Here is a 22,888-nt window from a genome sequence, read left to right on the forward strand (position 1 = left end):
TTGTCACGATGGAATTTTACTAAAGCTAACTGGACATTGTTTGAAACTCTTTGCACTAGCAATCTGAAACCTGCTTATTTTTCAGATGTTCCGGATGCCATAAAACTTTTCTCTGAAGAACTTCACAAAATAGCTGATGAATGTATCCCGAAGTCCTCTGCAGATCCTCACATACGTAAACCATGGTTCAACAATGCCTGCAAACAAGCTAGGAAGGCGCGTAAAAAGACAGAACAGTACTTTCGTCGCCATCCAATGGTCCATAATTTAAATAAATTTTAAATTTTAAATGCTAAAGCTCGGCGTACATTTAAACAAAATAAACGCCAATCTTGGCGAAATTATGTTTCAAAGATCAATTCACGTACACCAATTTCTAAAGTATGGAACATGATAAAGAAAATTAAAGGTAAAGGTACAAAATCAAGCATACATCATCTCAAAGATGGAGATCAATTGTTAACTGATACATTAGATATTGCTAATAAACTTGGCGAAACACTTGCAAAACATTTTCCTCGTCAAACTATACATCCAAATTTCAAAACTACCAAAAACAGCAGGAAAGGAAGACTGTTAATTTTTGTTCGGATAACGGGGAAGATTACAATGAAATCTTTTCTATTTATGAGCTCCACACTGCACTTGATCAAGCTCATGATACAGCTTCAGGAAGTGACAACATCCATTATCAACTCCTGAAACATTTACCAGAATCATGTTTAGAAACTTTATTAAGTCTTTTTGATGACATTTGGACCTCTGGTACATTCCCTTCATCCTGGCGTGATGCGATCATTGTGCCCATACCAAAACCGGGACGTGATCATACCGATCCCTCAAATTATAGACCTATTTCTCTCACTAGCTGTATTTGCAAAACCATGGAACGCATGGTCAATAACAGATTAACTTGGTACTTAGAATCCAATAATTTAATCACAAATATTCAATGTGGTTTCCGTAAAAATCGCAGTACCATTGACCATTTAGTTCGATTGGAATCATTCGTTAAGAATGCCATTGTAAACAAACAACATGCGGTGTCAATCTTTTTCGATTTAGAAAAGGCATATGACACAACATGGAAACATGGCATTTTAAGAGATTTACATGATTTTGGATTACGAGGCCGTTTACCCCACTTCATATCCAAATTTTTTAACTGACAGGCAATTTCAGGTCCGCGTGGGTTCTACGCTGTCTGATCATTACAATCAGGACCAGGGTGTCCCACAAGGCAGTATTTTGTCTGTCACTTTATTTAGTATCAGGATCAACAGTTTAGCCAAGGTTTTAAATGATTCAATTGATGGATCACTTTTTGTGGATGATTTTAATATTTCTTGTCGGGGTAAAAATATGCATACTATTGAGCGGCAACTGCAATTGTGTTTAAACAAAATAGATAAATGGTGTCTTGAAAACGGCTTTAAATTTTCTAAATCCAAAACTAATTGCATACATTTCTGTCGTAAATACAAACCACATAAAGACCCAGAACTATTCCAAAATGGAACACCCATCCAAGTCGTTAAGGAGGCCAAGTTCTTGGGACTTATTTTCGATTCCCATTTAACTTTTTTACCGCATATTAAATCACTTAAAGCTAAATGCCAGAAGGCTCTTGATCTGTTAAAAGTTGTTTCTAATTCAAATTGGGGAGGGGACCAACCTACCCTCCTTCACCTATATAGATCACTGGTGCGATCTAAACTAGATTATGGTTCCATCGTATATGGCGGTGCCTGCAAAAGCAACCTTAAACTACTTGATTCTGTTCACCACCAAGGTCTAAGACTTTGTCTTGGATCATTTAGAACCTCTCCAGTTGATAGTCTCTATTTTGAGGCAGATGAGCCTTCGCTTTCCCAACGCCGTATTAAATTATCCTTACAATATATTACTAAACTATATTCAAACGAATCTAATCCTGCATTTAATTGTGTCTTCAATCCTCTTTATGAGGATTTGTATAACAAAAAGCCTTCTCTTGTTCCGCCTCTTGGGCACAGAATTAAACCATTCCTTTCTGCTGCTGGCATTGAGCTGGAGAATATATCTCCTTCTCGTCTTCTTTCTTCTCCTCCTTGGCAATTGGTGAGGCCAGAAGTTGACTTAACATTAACCACATTTAAAAAATCCGAAACTAATGATTTACAATATAAACAAGAATTTAGTCAATTAAGAAACAAATATCATACCTATAAATCCTTATATACAGATGGATCCAAGGATGGTGGCGCGGTTGCTTGTGCCACTGTCATTGGGTCCAAAACAATATCTTCCAGACTATCCAATGACAGTTCAATTTTCACAGCTGAAGCAAACGCCATCTTAACAGCTCTTAAATATATTTATAAACACCGCAAATATAAACAATACATAATATTTTCTGACTCTCTTTCTTGCCTTCAGGCAATTAAAAATCTCTTTTGCAAACATCCACTTTTAATTGAAATAATCGAATTATATAATGATCTTGCTACTGGCCAATGCGACATCGTCTTTTGTTGGTTACCCAGCCACGTTGGCATTTCTGGGAACACAATGGCTGATCTTGCTGCCAAGGCAGCACTCAACAAATCTGTGACACCACTTCTTATTCCATACTCTGATTACAAAGCTGCTATAAGATCTTATATTCGTGATCTGATGCAAAAGAAGTGGGACACCCAAGTAGGTATCAATAAATTACATGCAATAAAACCCTATATCGGTTACACTTACTTGGGTTGTCAGTCCAGATTTGAAGAGGTCATTATGCGACGATGTCGTATTGGCCACACTAGATATACGCATGAGTACCTATTAAAAGGTGAGGATCCTCCGTTTTGTATCCCTTGTGATGAACGAATCACGGTCAAGCATGTCTTGCTTGACTGTGTTGAGTACTCCATCACAAGGGATATCTATTTCAAATCCCGAACTATGAAGGATCTTTTTTACTAATGTAAGTCCTCATTTAATTATTGCTTTTTTAAAAGAATTAAATTTGTTAACGGGTTTGTAAATAGCTAAATATTTTATGATTGAAAGTTTGAATTAGTAACATAGATTGTTAGTGGCTGTATCCTCGAGGGGGGTTAAAGTACTGTAAAATTATTGTCCTCCTGAGAGGGTACGTAAGTCCCAAAACATTCAAAGTAAATTTCAACTTTCCGTTTTTTTAATCGTAGAATATGTGTAATTTTAATGTATGGCTAGATATGTCTTAATTGCTAACGGCTGAGGGGATGATATAAATCCAGCTAGGGCCCATGCAGGAAGCAAATGTACTGTAAGTCCCCATGGTCCCTAGTATGGTGATCTACCTTCAGTTGTTAGCGATCTATAGCCCATTTTTAGATTGTGGGGTCCCCTATGGTTAAAATGTTTTAGATTCAATTACTAGTTTTACATTTATATATCTGTGATACTCTAGTTGCTTTACTGTCCTTCGATGACAGGTTTTATAATATATACATATTCCATTACAATGTAAAATGTTCTCGTCACGATATGGCTGAAATATTGCCGATGTGACGTTAAATATTAACTCACTCACTCACTCACCCATACCGTGTTGCCTAACGGCGGGTCATACATAAGTTCCTATTGTACTTTTCACGATAAGAACAATAATATATATATATCAACAGTGTCACTACACATTAAACATTTACATGCTGAACATATAAAGAATACAACGTTACATAGATACCAACACGTAAAGTAGGGGCGACTTAAATAGGACGTCGGAATATTGTAGATACAGACGACACACAGTAAATTATATTGGGACAAAATTGCTTTGTACTACATTGAATCTTGTTTGTCCTTTGATGGTTTATTTTTAAAGAATTATCTTTTCAATAAACAATATCTCCAGACAGTGAGTTCTGACTTAAAACCGGATGAAAATTGATTTATGTATTAAAATCTAACGTATATGTATCACTGAGTCAAACTTATTCTCTCCGATGTATAAAGGAAGTAGGTTTTTGAGAAATAAGTTTACATTTTTGAATATTTTAACACATCTTAACTCAATTATGTCTAGTTTAGGGGTTGTCTATGTTTATTCCCACCACTGTCCCCTTCATTTGGACAAACGCAATCTTTCCTCCTTCGTGGCACAATGCCATTATCAACCCTTTACCAGAGCCTGGCAGGGATCATAAGGATCCCTCAAATTACCGCCCTATATCACTCACTATATGTGTTTGTTCCTAGTAAGGTGATCTACCTTCAGTTGGTGGCGATCTATAGCCCGTGTTATATACTGTATTGTCTTCTTTAATTGGAATGTTTTAGTTTTGCTCACTAGTTTAATATTCATATCTGTGATTGTCTAGTATTTTTACTGTCCATCTTTGACCGGTTTTAATCTTCAGCTTGTTTTCCCTTTTTATTGTATAAATTGTTTTCGTCACGATATGGCTGAGATATTGCCGATGTGACGTTAAATATTAACTCACTATCTCACTATCTGTGCTTGTAAAACCAAGGGGTCAATGGACAACAATCGATTAATCTGGTACTTGGAGACCAATAACCTCCTTAGTGAACCCCAATGTGATTTCCGAAAGAACCGAAGTACCATTGACCATCTGGTGCGTTTGAAATCCTTTATAAAACAATCCATTGTGAACAAACAACGTACTGTATTTATCTTTATCGACTTAGAAAAAAACCATATGATACAACGTGGAAACATGGTATCTTAAGGGATCTGCATGAATTTGGATTGAGGGACAGATTACCTCGGTTCATATCTCCGTTTTTAAACAATAGACAATTTCAAGTACAAGTGGGTTTCACATTGTATGATCATTTCCACCAAGGCCAGGGCGTGCCTAAAGGCAGCGTCCTGTCTGTCACACTTATTAGCAGTAAAATAACAGCCTCACTAACGTCTTGAACCGTTGTGTTGATGGGTCCCTTTTCGTGCATGATTTGAATATTTCATGCGGTGGTAAGAATATGCACGCATAAGAAAATCAATGAATTGTTTATTGCTCCAAATGGTTCGAACCTAGCCTGATTTTTGGTCACATGCTTCAACTCGTCATTTTGATTCGTTAATCCTGCATCCGACCTTGCGCGGGCACCCATGAAGGGCCACCTCCTCGTGGTGGGTGCTGGGTAACGCTAAGCGCCCTTCAACCCCCCGTTGTGGACCCAGGGGGATATTAGGTCCACCAACCCGTTTGCCGTGAGTTGCGCCCCTGTGTGGGTGGAGGACGGGAATCTGGTGGTTGAGGGCACTGGTTCCAGGAACAGTGTTCCTTTTCCAACACACCACTTTGCCCCTTACTTCACCTAGACGGGTGGTTGAATGGGCCCGGTTCAATCAATCGGCTGGTCACGCTGAGCCCTGTGCAGTATATTGCATTTGCACAAATTTGACTTTCTTGAAATTATTAGTTTTGGGTCTTGGCTCTATTACATTGAACTTTGTGACTTTTTTCACTGGAAGTAATCAATTCTATCATTGCCTAGAGTCAGCATTGCTCAGAAGGCGGTGGCTCAAGGACCAATCTGGTAAGACATATCTTTTTTAAGATATATACTTGCTTGAGTATACCCTCCTGGTATCCCTGGTGTCGTTTGTTGGAGACCCACAGGCATAAGACATCGTCCTTGTTAACACTCCGTGGTGGGTGGGGAGCTAGGAGGGCGAAACATATATAAATCAACCATGGCACCCCCACTTAAAAAACGTTCTTACGAATCAGATGGTTCGATTTCTTCGGAGGATGAGGCTACTGCAGTTCTCTCAAACACAGACACTTGGTTTCGTTTCCTTGTGATGTCAGCACCGGATGGTGGCGCTCTAAAATTAAATCCTTTTGCTGTAGCGAAAGGTATTGAAGGATTGGCAGGAGAAGTAAAGGAAATTAAAAAACTACGATCTGGCTCACTGTTAATTGAATGTCGGAAAATCATTCCATCACAAATTCTGCTATCAACAAAATCTTTAGCAAATGTTCCTGTGGAGGTGTCCCCTCACAGGACCTTGAACAACAGTAAGGGCATCGTCCGTGATATTGGACGTTGCCTTTCCGACATGAGTGAAAGTGACATTGTCACAGAATTACATTCACAAGGCGTCACTCATGTCAAACGATTCACAGCAAAAAGGAATAACGAGACCGTCAATACCAACACATATTTGTTCTCGTTTTGTCTGCCAGTACATCCCAAGACGTTGAAAGCAGGGTATTGTAACTTGAGGGTAGATACATATATCCCTAACCCCTTCAAGTGCTTTACCTGTCAGAAGTATGGACACGGTTCCAGGTCTTGCCATAATCCAGCTGCATGCCAACGATGTGCTGGAACATGTGCAGACAGCAATCTCTGCGATAAACCTCCTGTTTGCGTTAACTGTTCTGGTTCTCACCCTTCCTCATCTAAGGAATGCCCTACCTGGAAATTACAATCCAAAATATCGAAAGTGAAACATGAACAAAATATTTCATTCTTAGAAGCAAAGAAGATTGTTCTTGCACAAGAACATTCTGGCCCGACTTATGCTGCCACAGTATCTGCTTCAGTTCAGGCTTCTAAACCAAAGCATGCTTCATGTTCTTCAGTAGGCTGCCAGACAGATTACACGAGGGCTATGACTTCTGCTCCTACCTTGCTCTCTGCTGAGATCCAGGAGAAGCCCTCACAGGTCACTTCCGCTTGTCAAACTGAGACTTCCTCTAAAGGTGTCATTCAATCCAAGGTATCTTCTGAGAAGGATACATCTCCATCTCAGAAGCAAACTTCTAAATCAGACACAACTGTGAAAGGTAAATCCAAACCTAACAATGACATGTCCAAAATGAATCCAAATAACAGAACCCGAAAGGGATCAAACAATCAGGTCCAGCTTTATAACAAGTTTGGATCCCTTGAGGACATGGATGTGTCCGACCATACTCAAGGTAGGCCACATAGCTTGTCACCCTCAAGGAAGGTGAGGGGTAGATCACCAGTCTATCCTCCGCGGAAAAGGTAATGTCTTCTCCCATAATTCAATGGAATTGTAGAGGACTCAGGACTAATTTAAACGATTTACATCTATTAGTCCAGGATTTTAATCCGTCGGTACTCTGCATTCAGGAAACTTACCTAAAGCAGACAGATACTTTTGACCTACGTCATTTTAATGCATACCACTATTTTTCTCCTCCGGGCGATAGGGCTACTGGTGGATCATCTATCCTGGTCAGGAATAATGTTATCCATAGCCCAGTCACAATTAAAACCAATCTCCAAGCCGTGGCATTGCGACTTACATTACAAGTTGCATTTACTCTCTGTTCATTGTATATTCCTCCTTCATCTGCTGTTCAGGTAACTGACCTACAAGCTCTTTATGATCAACTACCTAAACCCTGTTTAATCGTGGGTGACTTAAATGGCCATAACCCACTATGGGGTGGTACTAATACAAACACCAAAGGTAAATTACTGGAGGATTTCATCTCAAATAATGATCTATGCATTTATAATGACGGTTTGAAGACATATTTACATCCTGGCACAGGAACATATTCTGCTCTGGATTTGTCGATTACAGACTCCGACCTATTGAGTGAATTTGAATGGTCTGTCCGCGATGACCTCTGTGGAAGTGACCATTTCCCAACACTATTTAAACCCGTGAACCCATCTGACGTTCCTCCATCATCAAGATGGAATTTTAAAAAGGCTAACTGGCCTTTATATTAAACTCTCTGTACTGACAAACTTAAACCAGACCTTTTGATTAATGTTCCTGATGCAATAAAATCATTTTCTGATGAACTAAACAACATAGCTGACGAGTGTATCCCAAAGTCCTCTGCAAATCCTCACATACGAAAACCTTGGTTTAATGCTGAATGCAAACAGGCTCGCAAGGCACGGAAAAAGGCTGAACATTACTTCCGTCACCATCGTATGGTACATAACTTGAACAAATTTAAAATTTTCAACGCTAAGTCAAGGCGTACTTTTAAACAAAATAAACGTCAATCTTGGCGAAACTATGTATCGAAAATTAATTCACTTATGCCAATTTCTAAGGTATGGAATATGATCCAGAAAATCAAAGGTAAGGGCTCTAGATCTAGTGTTCACTATCTCAAAGACGGTGATCAGTTATTAATAGATCTGATATTGCTAATAAACTTGGCGAAACACTGGCACAACATTCTTCTTCCTCAAATTATGTACCTCACTTCCAACAGTATCAAAAACAGCAAGAAAGAAGCCTATTAATTTTACTTCAGATAATGGAGAAGATTATAATGAGGTGTTTTCGACTCATGAGCTCAATACTGCTCTTGACCAGGCCCACGATACTGCTACAGGAGCTGATAACATTCATTATCAACTTCTGAAGCATTTACCGGATTCATGTTTAGAGACCCTTTTGAATATCTTTGATGATATTTGGACTTCTGGAGAGTTTCCTTCTTCATGGCGTGATGCTATAATTGTCCCGATCCCTAAACCTGGACGTGATCATACGGATCCTTCGAATTATCGACCAATTTCTCTCACTAGCTGTGTTTGCAAAACCATGGAACGCATGATTAATAATCGACTTGTTTGGTACTTGGAAACAAATAACCTCATAACAGATATACAATGTGGTTTCCGTAAAAACAGAAGTACTGTCGATTACTTAGTACGTTTTGAATCGTTTGTTAAAAACGCTCTCATAAATAAACAACACGCTGTGTCTTATCTTTTTTGATCTTGAAAAGGCATATGACACAACGTGGAAATATGGCATTTTAAAAGATTTACATGGCTTCGGATTGCGAGGCCGTTTGCCTCAATTTATAGCCAACTTTTTAAGGGACAGACAATTTCAAGTCCGCGTGGGTTCTACCCTGTCTGACCATTACAATCAGGATCAGGGTGTCCCACAAAAAGTATTGTGTCTGTCACACTATTTAGTATAAAGATAAATAGTTTATCAAAAGTTTTAAACGATTCAGTTGATGGATCGTTATTTGTGGATGATTTCAATGCTTCCTGTCGTGGTAACAATATGCATACTATTGAACGGCAATTACAGTTGTGTTTAAATAAAATAAATAAATGGTGTCTTGAAAACGGCTTTAAATTTTCATAGTTAAAAACAAATTGCATACACTTTTGTAGAAAATATAAGCCTCATGAGGACCCTGAACTAACTTTAAATGGCCTTCCCATCAAAGTTGTCAAGGAGGCCAAGTTCTTGGGTCTGATTTTTGACTCCCATTTAACGTTTCTTCCTCATATCAAATCCCTAAAAAATAAATGCCTGAAGGCGCTCGATTTATTAAAAGTCGTGTCTCATTCAAAATGGGGAGGAGATAAATCTACCCTCTTGCATCTATATAGATCACTGGTCCGTTCGAAGCTTGATTATGGCTCCATTGTGTATGGTGGAGCCTGCAAAAGCAACCTAAAACTACTTGATTCTGTCCACCACCAAGGCCTAAGACTTTGTATTGGGTCTTTTCGAACTTCTCCTGGTGACAGTCGCTATGTCGAGGCAGATGGGCTGAAATATTGCCGATGTGACTTAAAATCTTAACTCACTCACTCACTCCGACCTTGCGCTCATGTGTGTCATTGTGGTTGAATACCGGGCAGCACCGTTCTGTGACTGACCCCTTTTTTATTGGTTTGTTAGTTTAATCTGTTATACCCTTCACGACGAGTGAGTGAGTTAAGATTTTAAGTCACATCGGCAATATTTCAGCCATATCGTGACTAAAGCAAGTTATAAATATATCAACAATTTAAGTGAAATTATAAAATTCTGCCAACGAAGGACAGTAAAATAACTAGATTATCACAGATATAGATATAAAACTAGTAACTAAATCTAAAACATTTGAACTATACAAGACGATACAATATAAAAACAGGCTATTGATCGCCAACAACTGAAGGTAGATCACCATACTAGGGACCATGGGGATTTACAGTACATTTGCTTCCTGCATGGACCCTAGCTGGATTTACACCATCCCTTCAGCCATTTGCGAAAGAAGAGAAACCTAGCCATAGATTAAAAGTACAAATATTCTACGATTAAAAAACCTGGTACACTTAAATTGACTAAATGTTTTGGGACTTACATACCCTCTCAGGAGGACAATAATTTTACGCTACTTCAACCCCCTTTGAGGGTACAGCCACTAACAATATCAGTTACTAATTTAAACTACCAATAATAAAATATATCTATTTACAAATCAGTTAGCAAGTCTAATTTTTTTTTAAAAAGCAATAATTAAATGAGAACTTATATGACTAAAACGATCCTTCATAGTTTTTTCTTTGAAATAAATATCCCTTGTGATGGAATATTCAACACAGTCAAGCAAGACATGCTTGACCGTGATTCGTTCATCACAAGGGATACAAAACGGAGGATCCTCACCTTTCAATAGGTACTCATGCGTATATCTTGTGTGGCCAATACGACATCATCGGATGATGACCTCTTCAAATCTGGACTGACAACCCAAGTTAGTGTAACCGATATAGGGTTTTATTGCATGTAATTTATTGATACCTACTTGGGTGTCCCACTTCTTTTGCATCAGATCACGGATGTAAGATCTAATACAAGCTTTGTAATCAGAGTATGGGAGCAGAAGTGGTGTCACAGATTTGTTGAGTGCAGCCTTAGCAGCAATATCAGCCATCGTGTTCCCAGAAATGCCAACGTGGCTGGGTAACCAACAAAAGACGATGTCGCATTGGCCAGTAGCAAGCTCATTATACAATTCAATAATTTCTAATAAAAGTGGATGTTTGCAAGAAAGATTTTTCATAGCCTGAAGACACGAAAGAGAATCTGAAAAGATGATATATTGTTTATATTTACGGTGTTTATTAATATATTTAAGAGCTGTCAGTATTGCGTTTGCTTCTGCTGTGAAAATTGAACTGTCATTGGGTAGTCTGGAAGATATTGTTTTGGACCCAATGACAGTGGCACAAGCAACCGCGCCACCATCCTTGGATCCATCTGTATATAAGGATTTATAGTTATTATATTTATATCTTAATTGACTAAATTCTTGTTTATACTGTAAATCATTAGTTACGGATTTTTTAAATGTGGTTAATGTTAAGTCAACGTCTGGCCTCACCAATTCCCAAGGAGGAGAAGAAAGAAGACGGGAAGGAGATATATTCTTCAGCTCAATGCCGGCATCAGAAATGAATGGTTTAATTCTGTGCCCAAGAAGCGGAAGAAGAGAAGGCGTTTTGTTGTACAAATCCTCATAAAGAGGAGTGAAGATGCAGAATAGTAGAATAGCTTCGTAATATACTGTAATGATAATTTTATACGGCGTTGGGTAAGAGAAGGCTCATCTGCCTCGACGTAGAGACTGTCAACAGGAGATGTTCTGAAGGACCCAAGACAAAGTCTTAGACCTTGGTGGTGGACAGAATCTAATAGCTTTAGGTTACTTTGGCAGGCTCCACCATATACAATGGAGCCATAATCAAGTTTCGATCGCACCAATGATCGATATAGATGTAGGAGGGTAGCTTGATCCCCTCCCCACTTTGAATGAGAAACTACTTTCAATAAGTCAAGTGCCTTCAGGCATTTAGTTTTCAAGGATTTGATATGCGGAAGAAAAGTTAAATGGGAGTCAAAAGTTAGACCCAAGAACTTGGCCTCTTTGACAACTTTGATTGAAGTGCCATTTAAGTTTAGTTCTGGGTCCTTATGAGGCTTATATTTACGGCAGAAATGTATACAATTAGTTTTGGATTTAGAGAATTTAAAGCCGTTTTCAAGACACCATTTATTTATTTTGTTTAAACACAATTGCAGTTGCCGTTCAATAGTATGCATATTTTTACGCGACGAGAAATATTGAAATCTTCCACAAACAGCGACCCATCGATTGAATCATTTAAAACCTTGGATAAACTGTTGATCTTGATATTAAAAAGTGTGACAGACAAAATGCTGCCTTGTGGAACACCCTGATCCTGATTGTAATGATGAGACAGGGTAGAACCCACGCGGACTTGAAATTGTCTGTCAGTTAAAAATTTGGATATGAATTGAGGCAAACGGCCTCGCAATCCGAAATCGTGGAAAATCTCTTAAAATCCCATATTTCCAAGTAGTGTCAAGGGGCTTTTTCTAAATGCATGTTGTTTTTGAATAAAGGCATTTTTAACGAAAGATTCTAAACGCACTAAATGATCGATAGTACTTCTGTTTTTCCTGAAACCACATTGAATATCCGTTATAAGGTTATTGGTTTCCAAGTACCAAACAAGTCGATTATTTATCATGCGTTCCATGGTCTTGCAAACACAGCTAGTTAGTGAGATCGGTCGATAATTCGAAGGATCAGTATGGTCACGTCCAGGTTTAGGGATGGGAACAATAATAGCATCACGCCATGAAGAAGGAAAGTTTCCAGATGTCAAAATATCATCAAAAATGTTTAAAAGAGTCTCTAAACATGATTCCGGTAAGTGCTTCAGAAGCTGATAATGTATGTTATCAGCCCCTGTAGCAGTATCATGAGCCTGGTCAAGAGCAGTATGAAGCTCATGAATAGAAAATAGTTCATTGTAATCTTCTCCATTATCTGAATTGAAATTAAGAGTTGTCTTTTCCTGTTGTTTTTTATAATTTTGGAATTGAGGTATATAATTCGATGAGGAAGAGTGTTTGGCCAAAGTTTCTCCAAGTTTATTTGCAATATCAGATTTACTAGTTAATAATTCGTCTCCATCTGTAAGATGCTTAATGCTCGATTGAGCGCCCTTACCTTTTATTTTCTGGATCATACTCCTTTCCTTTGATATCGGCGTTCGTGAATATATTTTTGATACATAATTTCGCCAGGACTGACGTTTACTTTGCTTGAAGGTACTCCGTGCATTTAAAATTTTTAATTTATTCAAATTATGGACCATAGGATGACGACGGAAATAGTGCTCAGCCTTCTTTCGTGCCTTCTTGGCTTGTTTGCAGTTATCAGTAAACCATGGTTTACGAATGTGTGGATTTGTAGAGGACTTAGGAATGCATTCATCGGCTATCTTCTTCAGTTCATCAGAGAATAGTTGTATAGGGTCAGAAACGTCAATAAACAGATGAGGTTTGAATTTAGTAGAACCAAGCATTTGAAATAAAGACCAGTTGGCCTTAATAAAGTTCCATCTTGTTGAAGGAGGAACATCTGAAGGAGTCACTGTTTGTACAATGGTAGGAAAGTGGTCACTTCCACAGAGGTCCTCGTGGACAGACCATTCAAATTCGTTTAGTAGTACAGAATCTGTAATTGATAAATCAATAGCGGAATAGGTACCTGTACCAGGATGCAAATATGTGTTTGAGCCGTCATTAAGTATACATAAGTTGTTATGAGAAATGAAACCTTCTAAAAGCTTCCCCTTAGCATTTGAAGTAATAGTTGCAAATCATTTAAATTATTCCTAAGACCTCTACAGTTCCATTGTGTTAAGGGATTGGTAGCTATTTAAGGTGGAGTTATGGGAGACCGTTCACGGTCTTTTTTCTTCGGAGAATGACTCCCGGGAGCGGGTGCTCTGAGGAGAAGACACATCCATGTCCTCTAACACCCCAAACTTATTAAACAGAAAACGAGGGTTTTTCTGTGCGTTGGGTACACGGCCAGATTGCTCTTTTGGCTTTGAGTAATTAACATTTGCATTTTGTTTCTTTCCATTGGAACGAGTAGTTGTTGTCTGAGATGAAGATGTCTGTTGAGAGGGTCTGTTCCGGATTGTAGTAGACAGTAAAGTTGGAGCAGATGACTCAGTCCAAGTGTAATCAGTCTGGCAACTTACTGAAGTAAATGAAATAGTTTTAGGAGTTGATGATGAGGCAGAAACAGCCGTTGCATATGATGGCCCTTGTTTTTCTTGAGCAAGAACCACTTTCTTCGCATCGAGGAAAGATATGTTACGCTCATGTTTGATGCGTGAAATTGTAGATTGTAATTTCCACGTTGGGCAATCTTTGGAAGATGAGGGGTGGTTTCCAGAACAGTTTACACAGGAAGGAGATTTGTTACATTGTGAGCTATGGTCACAATTCCCACCACATCTATGACAGGCAGCTGGGTTTCGGCATGATTTAGAGCCGTGTCCATACTTTTGACAACTGTAACATCTAAGGGGAATAGGTATAAAAGCATCTACCCTTAAATTGCAATAGCCTGCTTTGAGTGAGTCCGGGCGTATTGGGACACAGAAGGTGAACAAATACGTATATGTCTTTATAACTTCATTGTCTTTTCTGGAAGTGAATCTCTTTACATCAATAACACCCTGTGAGTGAAGTTCTGAAATAATGTCGCACTCAATCATGTTTGAGAGGCATCGTCCAAAATCGCGGACAATACCTTTACTGCTGTTTAAGGTTCTGTGAGGGGACACCTGCACAGGAACATTAGCCAGGGATTTGGTAGAAAGTAAAATTTGAGATTGGATCTGTTTTTTACATTCTATAAGTAGATGTCCAAATCGAAGCTTTTTCACCTCTCGTACATCTCCTGCTAATCCTTCAATGCCCTTAGCTATGGCAAATGGATTCAAGTGTAGAGGATTGCCATCCGGGGAAGACATTACAAGAAATCGTGCCCAATGGTCAAGGTTGACAGGTGAGACAATATCATCATCCGAAGAACACGAATCATCTGATTCGTGCGGGGGTGCCATGTTAGAAATATATATGATTCACCCTCCTAGCTCCCCACCCACCATGGAGCGTCAATAAGGACGATGCCTCATGTCTGTGGATCTCCAACAGACGGCACCAAGGATACAAGGAGGGTATACTCAAGCAGAAAATATCTTGAAAAGATACATCCTACCAGATTGGCCCATGAGCCACCGCCTTCTGGGCATTAGGACTCTAGGCAGAATACAAAAATAGAAAATGTATACATGTATTTCAAAATTCAAATTGTATATTTCAAGAGAAATATTACTTGGCAAAGACCACTGACAAAATAGTTGAGAAGTTTTAACAATTTGTGTAACAAAATAATGCTCAGGGCTCGACATGACCAGCCGATTGGTTGAACCGGGCCCATTCAACCACCCGTCTAGGTAAAGTCAGGGCCGAAGTGGTGTGTTTGGCAAAGGAACACTGTTCCTGGAACCAGTGCCCTCAACCGCCAGAATCCCGTCCTCCACCGACACAGGGGCGCAACCCATGGCAAACGGGTTGGTGGACCTAATATCCCCCCGGGTCCACAACGGGGGGTTGAAGGGCGCTTAGCGTGACCCAGCACCCACCACGAGGAGGTGGCCCTTCATGGGTGCCCCTTCACAACGAATGTGTTTTGTCTGTACCTTCCATAGCCTACGGCTATACACCATTCGTTCGAGACATTCTGACTCCATACCTTGCTTAACCGTTATGACTCATGAGCCAAACTGCAAACCTAAATACGGAATCTGACGTTATTCTCTGATGGTTTAGGTATGTATTTTTACCTTATAACAGAACATGCAAAACAATATAGAAAAACAAGACAGTATACACCACCAAGGAGGGGCGGTGGGGTAGCCTAGTGGTTAAAGCGTTGGCTCGTCATGCCGAAGACCCGGGTTCGAATCCCCACTTGGGTACAATGTGTGAAGCCAATTTCTGGTGTCCTCCGCCGTGATGTTGCTGGAGTATTGCTAAAAGCAGCGTAAAACCAAAACTCAGACAACCAAAGAATAAAGCTGTGCCTTGGTGTTATAAGCCCTCTCTGGTGGACATTCTGTCTGTGGTAGCTAAGAAACCTTCTTTCAAACAATCTCTTAGTAGACATTCACTGCAATACATTACACTGCATTTCAATCAAACAGAACAAGAAAACAATCCGTTTTAAAATCTGCCAAGATGTCCACGTTATGTTTCCGCAGCAGGTAACGCTCTTGATAAACGGTCTTATTCCATATTGTGATATTAAAGCAACCAACCAGCAGCCTAAATAAATATCCGCAACCTGTCGCACCTCCTTTGACTTTATCTTATAAATATGACGCTGTTGATGATAGTTTTACACATTCAGGTATCGTATTCAATAAGTTTATAGTGTGTAGTCTACTTTTGAAGGTAGAAAGGCTTCATTTGATCTAAATAATAACGCACTGTCGTTGTATCTTAATCATCGAATGATATTGTCTGTTTCCGATTTCATTTGGTGGATGTGTCGTGCGATATGCGTCTGACGTATGGGTCTCTCATAAGACCTAAAATATCGAACTATCACATCTGGGTTATTGTAAGCGGTTATTGGTTGCCTAAATGAACCTGTAATTGTATGCTGAACGTTACTGTTATCCGTTGCGCTACAAACGAATGTTCAGTATTGTTAACATAGCAAACATAACTTAAGTTTCCGTTGTTGCGGAATCGTAATGGATACTGGGTAATGTAGTTCACAGGTTTTTACAATTTACCATTGAGTAATATCTATCAAATTAATTGTTCTCGTCACTAAAAGGCTGGAATATTTCCGATGTGACGATGAATTGAACTCACTCACTGACTTAAATCACTTGAAGAAGGGCAAGAAGTAGCCCAGAAACGTCGTGTTATACAACGTTGTCTGTCAAAACATGATGAGGTTGACGACGATGGCCACAGTCGGTATACTCATGACTATCTGCTCAAAACAGATGGAGATGTACCTCCTAATTGTATCTGAGATGAAGTGTTCACCATCGAGGAAATTGATTTTTGTAATATGTTTTAACAATATATTGTGTATGGTGAATTTCCTGTTTGTAAATTTAGTGTCATGCCTATTTTCTAATTGTAAATAATACTGCAATGAAAACATTTGTCTTTAAAGAAGTACGCACTTTAGGGAACTCCTTTAAAGGTCACATGCAACGTAAAACAGATTCTGATACGTCAACAAATCATCAAAAATGCAAATTAAACTTACAAATATGAAAAATAACGCGATGAAAAAACCCGAAGGCTTTGGTGTGAGCTATTTTTCTAATGTTTTCTTGATATATTCACAGGCGCGAGCTTTTTATGTGTTTACAGTAGATTACCGATTTAACTGTTTACATAATTTCATTTGTCTATTTCACCACACGTTCTTCTTACCAAGTCACTTTCTCAGTTCGATACTTAAAAGCAATGTCATTAATTAGCGTCGACAGAATTTCTAACTGTGATATAGATATGTCATTTTCACAGACAAAAAACTCAATGTCTGTTTTATTGACGCCTATGTGTCTGCCTGCCTGTCTGCTAATGACAATATTCAATACACAATTTCAATCACTGACCACATGCAATTTGAACTTTACACCTATCAGGCTATACACCATAAACAAAACGCATTGATTTATGGCCCGAGTTCGGTCTCTGTCACATTATGTAATTACACAGACAGGCAGGTGTGATACTTGTACACATGACATGTTATGGTGTCTGTTGATTGCAAAATGTTATACACAAATAATGAGCATGCATTTACAAAACCCAACATCTCTATATATACAAACACAATGAGCCGTGAGGGCATCTGCAAATGAACCAGTCGTTACACCTGAGCGCACACCCACAAGCTCTGACTGGGTTCGGTATCCCGTCTGCTTCCTTTCTTGGGAAGTAAACCCAAGTACAAAATATTGCACTTTTGATTTGCGATTGTACGCTTATAATTTAGTTTTTATGTTTTTTCATAACCAGCAATGTATATCTATGTCATGAATCAGTGATAATTGTGTTTTATATTATGTTTGATTTTTTGGTTGCATGTGACCTTTAAGCTTTGTACTTAAAGTGGACTTGTTTGTATGTGCAGACTTAGTATCGTCGCCATATGGCTGAAATAATGCCGATGAGACCTAAACTTTTAACTCTCAGGCAAGTTCGAAGTTGTAGTCGTATTTTATCAACTTCCACTTAAATCATGCTCCATACTTCGAAATAGGTAACTTTGGGTTGTTTATATTCTCAATTTCACACAGTTGTTGGTGATCTATAGCCCGTTTTTAGATTGTATTGTCTTCATAAATAAAGTAGTTTTACATGTTCATGCTAGTTTTAGACTCCATCTGTGATACTCTAGTTATTTTACAGTCCTTCGCTGACTGATTCTTTAGCAACTTTAATTTATTATTTATATAAAACATCTCTCGTCACTATATGGCTGAAATATTGCCGATGTGACGTTAAATATTAACTCACTCACTCACTCACTCACTCAATTTCACAAACCAAGGTAGATATTTAAAGATTTATTTCTTCAACTTCACACCAAATCACACCATACATGTAAAATTCATGTACAACGCAAGATAAGAGAAAATTTATTTCATTACTATTTTTTTATATTATTTTTATCATTATGTGACGTGAGAAGGAAAATGATAGCTTTAAGTTTCTTTACGTAATTGTATAGTTGTTTTACTGTTCATTGTTGACAGATTATATACTATAACTGTATTCTTCATACATTTCTGACTGGTTTTACTCACGATATGGGTGAAATATCACCGATGTGACTATAATTCTTAACTCACTCTCTTTGTGGTGGCACCCGTGAAGAGCCACCCCATCGTGGTGGGTGCTGGGTAACGCTAAGCGCTCTTCAATCCCCCGTTGTGAACCCGGGGGTATATTTGGTCCACCAACCTGTTTGCCGTGGGTTGCGCCCCTGTGTCGGTGGAGGACGGGAGTCTGGTGGTTAAGGGCACTGGTTCCAGGAACAGTGTTCCTTTGCCCAACACACCACTTGGCCCCTTGCTTCACCTAGACGGGTGGTAGAACTGGCCCGGTTCTATCAATCGGCTGGTCATGCTAAGCCCTGTACATGTACATTTTGCTGCACAAGTTTTAGAAATTAGTAAAAAAAATTGTCAGTTGTCTTAGCTTCATGAAAATATATTTGAATGTTGATTGTTCAACTCCAATTTTATAATTTGCCTTGAGTCATATGTCCAGAAGGCAGTGGCTCATGGGCCAATCTGGTGTAATAATTACTTGTTGATTATTCTGCTTGAGTATATCATGCGGGTATCCTTGATGCTGCACTCTTGAAACCCGCCTGTTTTTAGCATTGTCCTAGTGATACTCCGTGGTGGGTGGGGAGGGCGGATGACGAATTCAATACAACTCACCATGGAATACCAAACCAGAACAAAAAAACGAAACGTCCACTCGACAATGATGACGACGAACAGCGACCCTCTAAATCCGTTGATTACTGGCTTCGTTTTCTGATTCTTGAGACTCTTAATCAGACTCCCTTAAAGCTGAATCCGTTTGCGATATCAAAGGGTGTCCACGGAATAGCAGGAGAATTCAAAGGCGTGAAACGCTTGCGTTCAGGATCTCTTTTGCTTGAATGTAATAGAAAACAGCAAGCAACCAACCTGCTGTCCACCGAAAATGTTTGTTGGAGTTCTGGTTAAGGTCTTTGCACATAGAACTCTGAACACCAGTAAAGGTATTATATGAGATCGAGATCGTCTATATGACTGAGATTGACATTGTATCAGAAATGAAGGATCAAGGAGTGATACATGTAAAAAGATTTTCGACCCGGAAAAATAATGAGACTGTTCAAACTAACACATATCTTTTTTCGTTTTCTGCACCGAATCCGCCAAAATCAAGCAGGGCAGGTTACTGCAATGTTAACGGTGAATTGTACATCCCCAAACCTCTGCGGTGTTTCAAATGCCAAACGTATGGACATGGTGTGAACACTTGCACATTGTCTGTTACATGTGCTCACTGTGCTGAGAATACACATGTAACAGAAGATTGTGACAGTAGTTCCCAAAAATGTGCAAACTGCCACGGTATTCATTCATACGTTTCTACGGATTGTCCCATTAGGAAAAAAAACAGAATTAAAATCACCAATATTATCAGTTTTGGTGAAGCCAACAAGTTGACACAGTCAACTGATATTACTGAAACCTATGCAGCCATCGCCAGGAAACCCTCAGAAACAACTCCAAAAGAAAACACTTCAATAGGAATTACTTTGTCACATGCCTGTCAAACAGACTTGACATGGATCAGCACGGACACTCCCGAACTCTTTTCCCCTGAACAATCAACACAGACAGAAAATTCACTTCCTGATTAGCAGAACCTCTCTCAGCAACAATCTCTTATTTCACTCACTCGATCTCAACCTGAGAAAAATGAAAAACGAACAGGAAAAACAAAAGTCAAACCAAGATCAGAAACTTCAAGAACAAATACAGCCCCTAAAGGGTCAGACAAGATCACACTATCTAATAAGTTTGGGTCATTGGAAGATATGGATGTGTCTGATAACATCCATCCTCGGGCACATAGCTCGTCGCCTTCCAAGAAAGTGCAGGGTAGATCCCCAATCAACCCACCCAAAAGATAATGTCTTCCAGAAATATACTACAGTGGAATTGTAGAGGATTAAGGACTAACTTTAATGAGTTACATCTATTAGTCAACGATCTGGCACCATCATCATTCTGTCTTCAGGAAAACCATCTGAAACAGACATATACTTTAAATCTACGTCGGTACGATGCATATCATTCCTTCTCACCTCCGGGTGATAGAGCCACTGGTGGATCTTCAATCCTTGTTAAGCAGGATGTTATTCACAGCCCTGTCCCACTTACAACTAATCTTCATGCCATTGCAGTGAGCCTTACACTTCATGTTGTCTTTACATTATGTTCATTGTATATTCCGCCTTCTTCAACACTTCACCTGACTGATCTTCAAGCCCTTTATGATCAACTTCCGATATCCTGCATTATAATGGTTGATCTTAAGACCATAATCCACTGTGAGGTGGTACAAATAATAACACTAGAGGTAAAATACTGGAAGATTTTATCTCAAATAATGACCTGTGCATATTCAATGATGATTCAAGAACTTATCTGCATCCTGCAACAGGCACCTACTCTTCTCTGGATTTGTCTCCTGCAGACTCTAATCTACTTAATGAATTTGATTGGTCAGTACACAATGACCTCTGGCAACCGTGAAGAGCCACCTCGTCGTGGTGAGTGCTGGGTAACGCTAAGCGCTCTTCGATCCCCGTTGTGGACCCGGGGGTATATTTGGTCCACCAACCTGTTTGCTGTGGGTTACGCCCCTGTGTCGGTGGAGGACGGGATTCTGGTGGTAAAGGGCACTGGTTCCAGGAACAGTGTTCCTTTGCCAAACACACCACTTCAGCCCTGACTTCACCTAGACTGGTGGTTGAATGGGCCCGGTTCAACCAATCGGCTGGTCATGCCGGGCCATGAGCACTCTATTTTCATTGCTCTATCACTCTTTGGCTAAGTTTTGTATACACATTTTTAAACTTATTGTGCTTGTAAGTTTATTATTATACACTGCTTTTTGAAACGTTTGAAAAGTAGAAATATACCTAGATGCTGGTGCCAGAAGGCGATGGCTCATGGGCCAATCTGGTGGAAAAAATAATCTTTTAGTTTTTCTGCTTGAGTATATCATCCGAGTATCCTTGGGGCTGCAGGTTGGAGACCCACTTGTGTTTAGCATTGTCCTTGTGATACTCCGTGGTGGGTGGGGAGCTTTTGACCATTCAAAACTAGCCATGGCTTATGAAACCCCCATTAAAAAAAAAAAAAACGTCCACTAGACACTGATCCTGTTGATACTGACCACAGACCATCCCTATTGATTGAATATTGGCCACGTTTCCTTGTGATTGAGACTCTTGACAAGACGCCCTTAAAGTTGAACCCTTTCACAGTATCTGAGGGTATTCAAGGTATTGCTGGGGATGTCAAGAACATTAAATGCTTACATTCGGGTGCGTTGCTAGTTGAGTGCGGAAAATAGCATCAGTCAATCAACTTGATGAATACTGAATCGTTCGTTGGCTTCAGGTCACGGTCTCTGCTCACAAAACTTTGAACACAAGTAAAGGTATCGTCAGGGATCGTGATTGTTTGCTGATATGTCAGAACATGACATAGTATCAGAGATGAAAGATCAAGGTGTGCTTTATGTCAAGCAGTTTTCAACTCGAAAAAACAATGAAACTTTCAAAACAAATACCTATCTGTTTCCCTTTTCGTCTCCAAATGCTCCCAAATCACTGAAGGCAGGTTACTGTAAAATCCAAGTTGACACTTATATCCCCAACCTGCTCAGGTGTTTTAAATGCCAGAAATATGGACACGGTGTAAATACCTGCGCATGGTCTGTTGTATGTGCTCACTGTGGTGAGAAGACACACACAACAGAAGATTGTAACAGGGATTTTAAAAAGCGCACCAACTGCTCAGGCGACCATTCATCTTTTTCAAAAGAGTGTCCGATTTGGAAAGATGAAATGGCGACAAACAAAATCGAATTTACCAAAAATATCACATTTTCTGATGCAAAAAAACTGGCAAATCGATCCGACCTTCCAGGAAGTTATGCTGCATGGCCAAAACACCGTGTAGCTCTAAAATAACAAAATCATCCACTAGCTGCCAAACAACCTTGACTTGGGTCAATTTCGACTCTCCACAGCTTTTGTACCCTGCGATATCATCTCAGACTGGGGAATCACTTGCTGGTACGTCAAAGTCTTCTTCTGATCATAAATCATCTTCTCAATCACGCTCAGAGTCTCAATCGTCATCCGATAGTCAACAAATTGTTAAAAGTAAAATCAAACCTAAGCCTGATGTTTAAAAAAAACAAAACGGCAGAGCCCCAAAACGGTCGTAAAATAGAGTTCAGTTGTTCAACAAACATGGATCTCTTGAGGACATGGACGTATCTGAAAACGTCCATTCTAGGGCACATAGCTTGTCGCCCTCCAACCAACTGCTGGGTAGATCCCCAATAAATCCCCCCAAAAGATAGATTATTCCTATAGTATTGTGCAGTGGAACTGCAGAGGAC

General features: G+C 39.4%; 1 protein-coding gene across 1 annotated transcript in view; it reads right to left on the bottom strand.

Moving 5' to 3' along the window:
• Nucleotides 1-22,622, bottom strand: part of LOC124263451 (fucolectin-like) — a 136,456-nt gene extending 113,834 nt beyond the window's left edge. Inside the window, exon 1 of the mRNA XM_046698098.1 lies at nucleotides 22,520-22,622. Within this exon, the coding sequence (XP_046554054.1) occupies nucleotides 22,520-22,622 (103 nt within the window). The remainder of the gene's footprint in view (nucleotides 1-22,519) is intronic.
• Nucleotides 22,623-22,888: the final 266 nt, after the last annotated feature.

This window comes from Haliotis rubra, unplaced genomic scaffold, assembly GCF_003918875.1.
Source record: "Haliotis rubra isolate DU_JTF1 unplaced genomic scaffold, ASM391887v1 Scf883, whole genome shotgun sequence".
NCBI classification, from domain to species: domain Eukaryota; kingdom Metazoa; phylum Mollusca; class Gastropoda; order Lepetellida; family Haliotidae; genus Haliotis; species Haliotis rubra.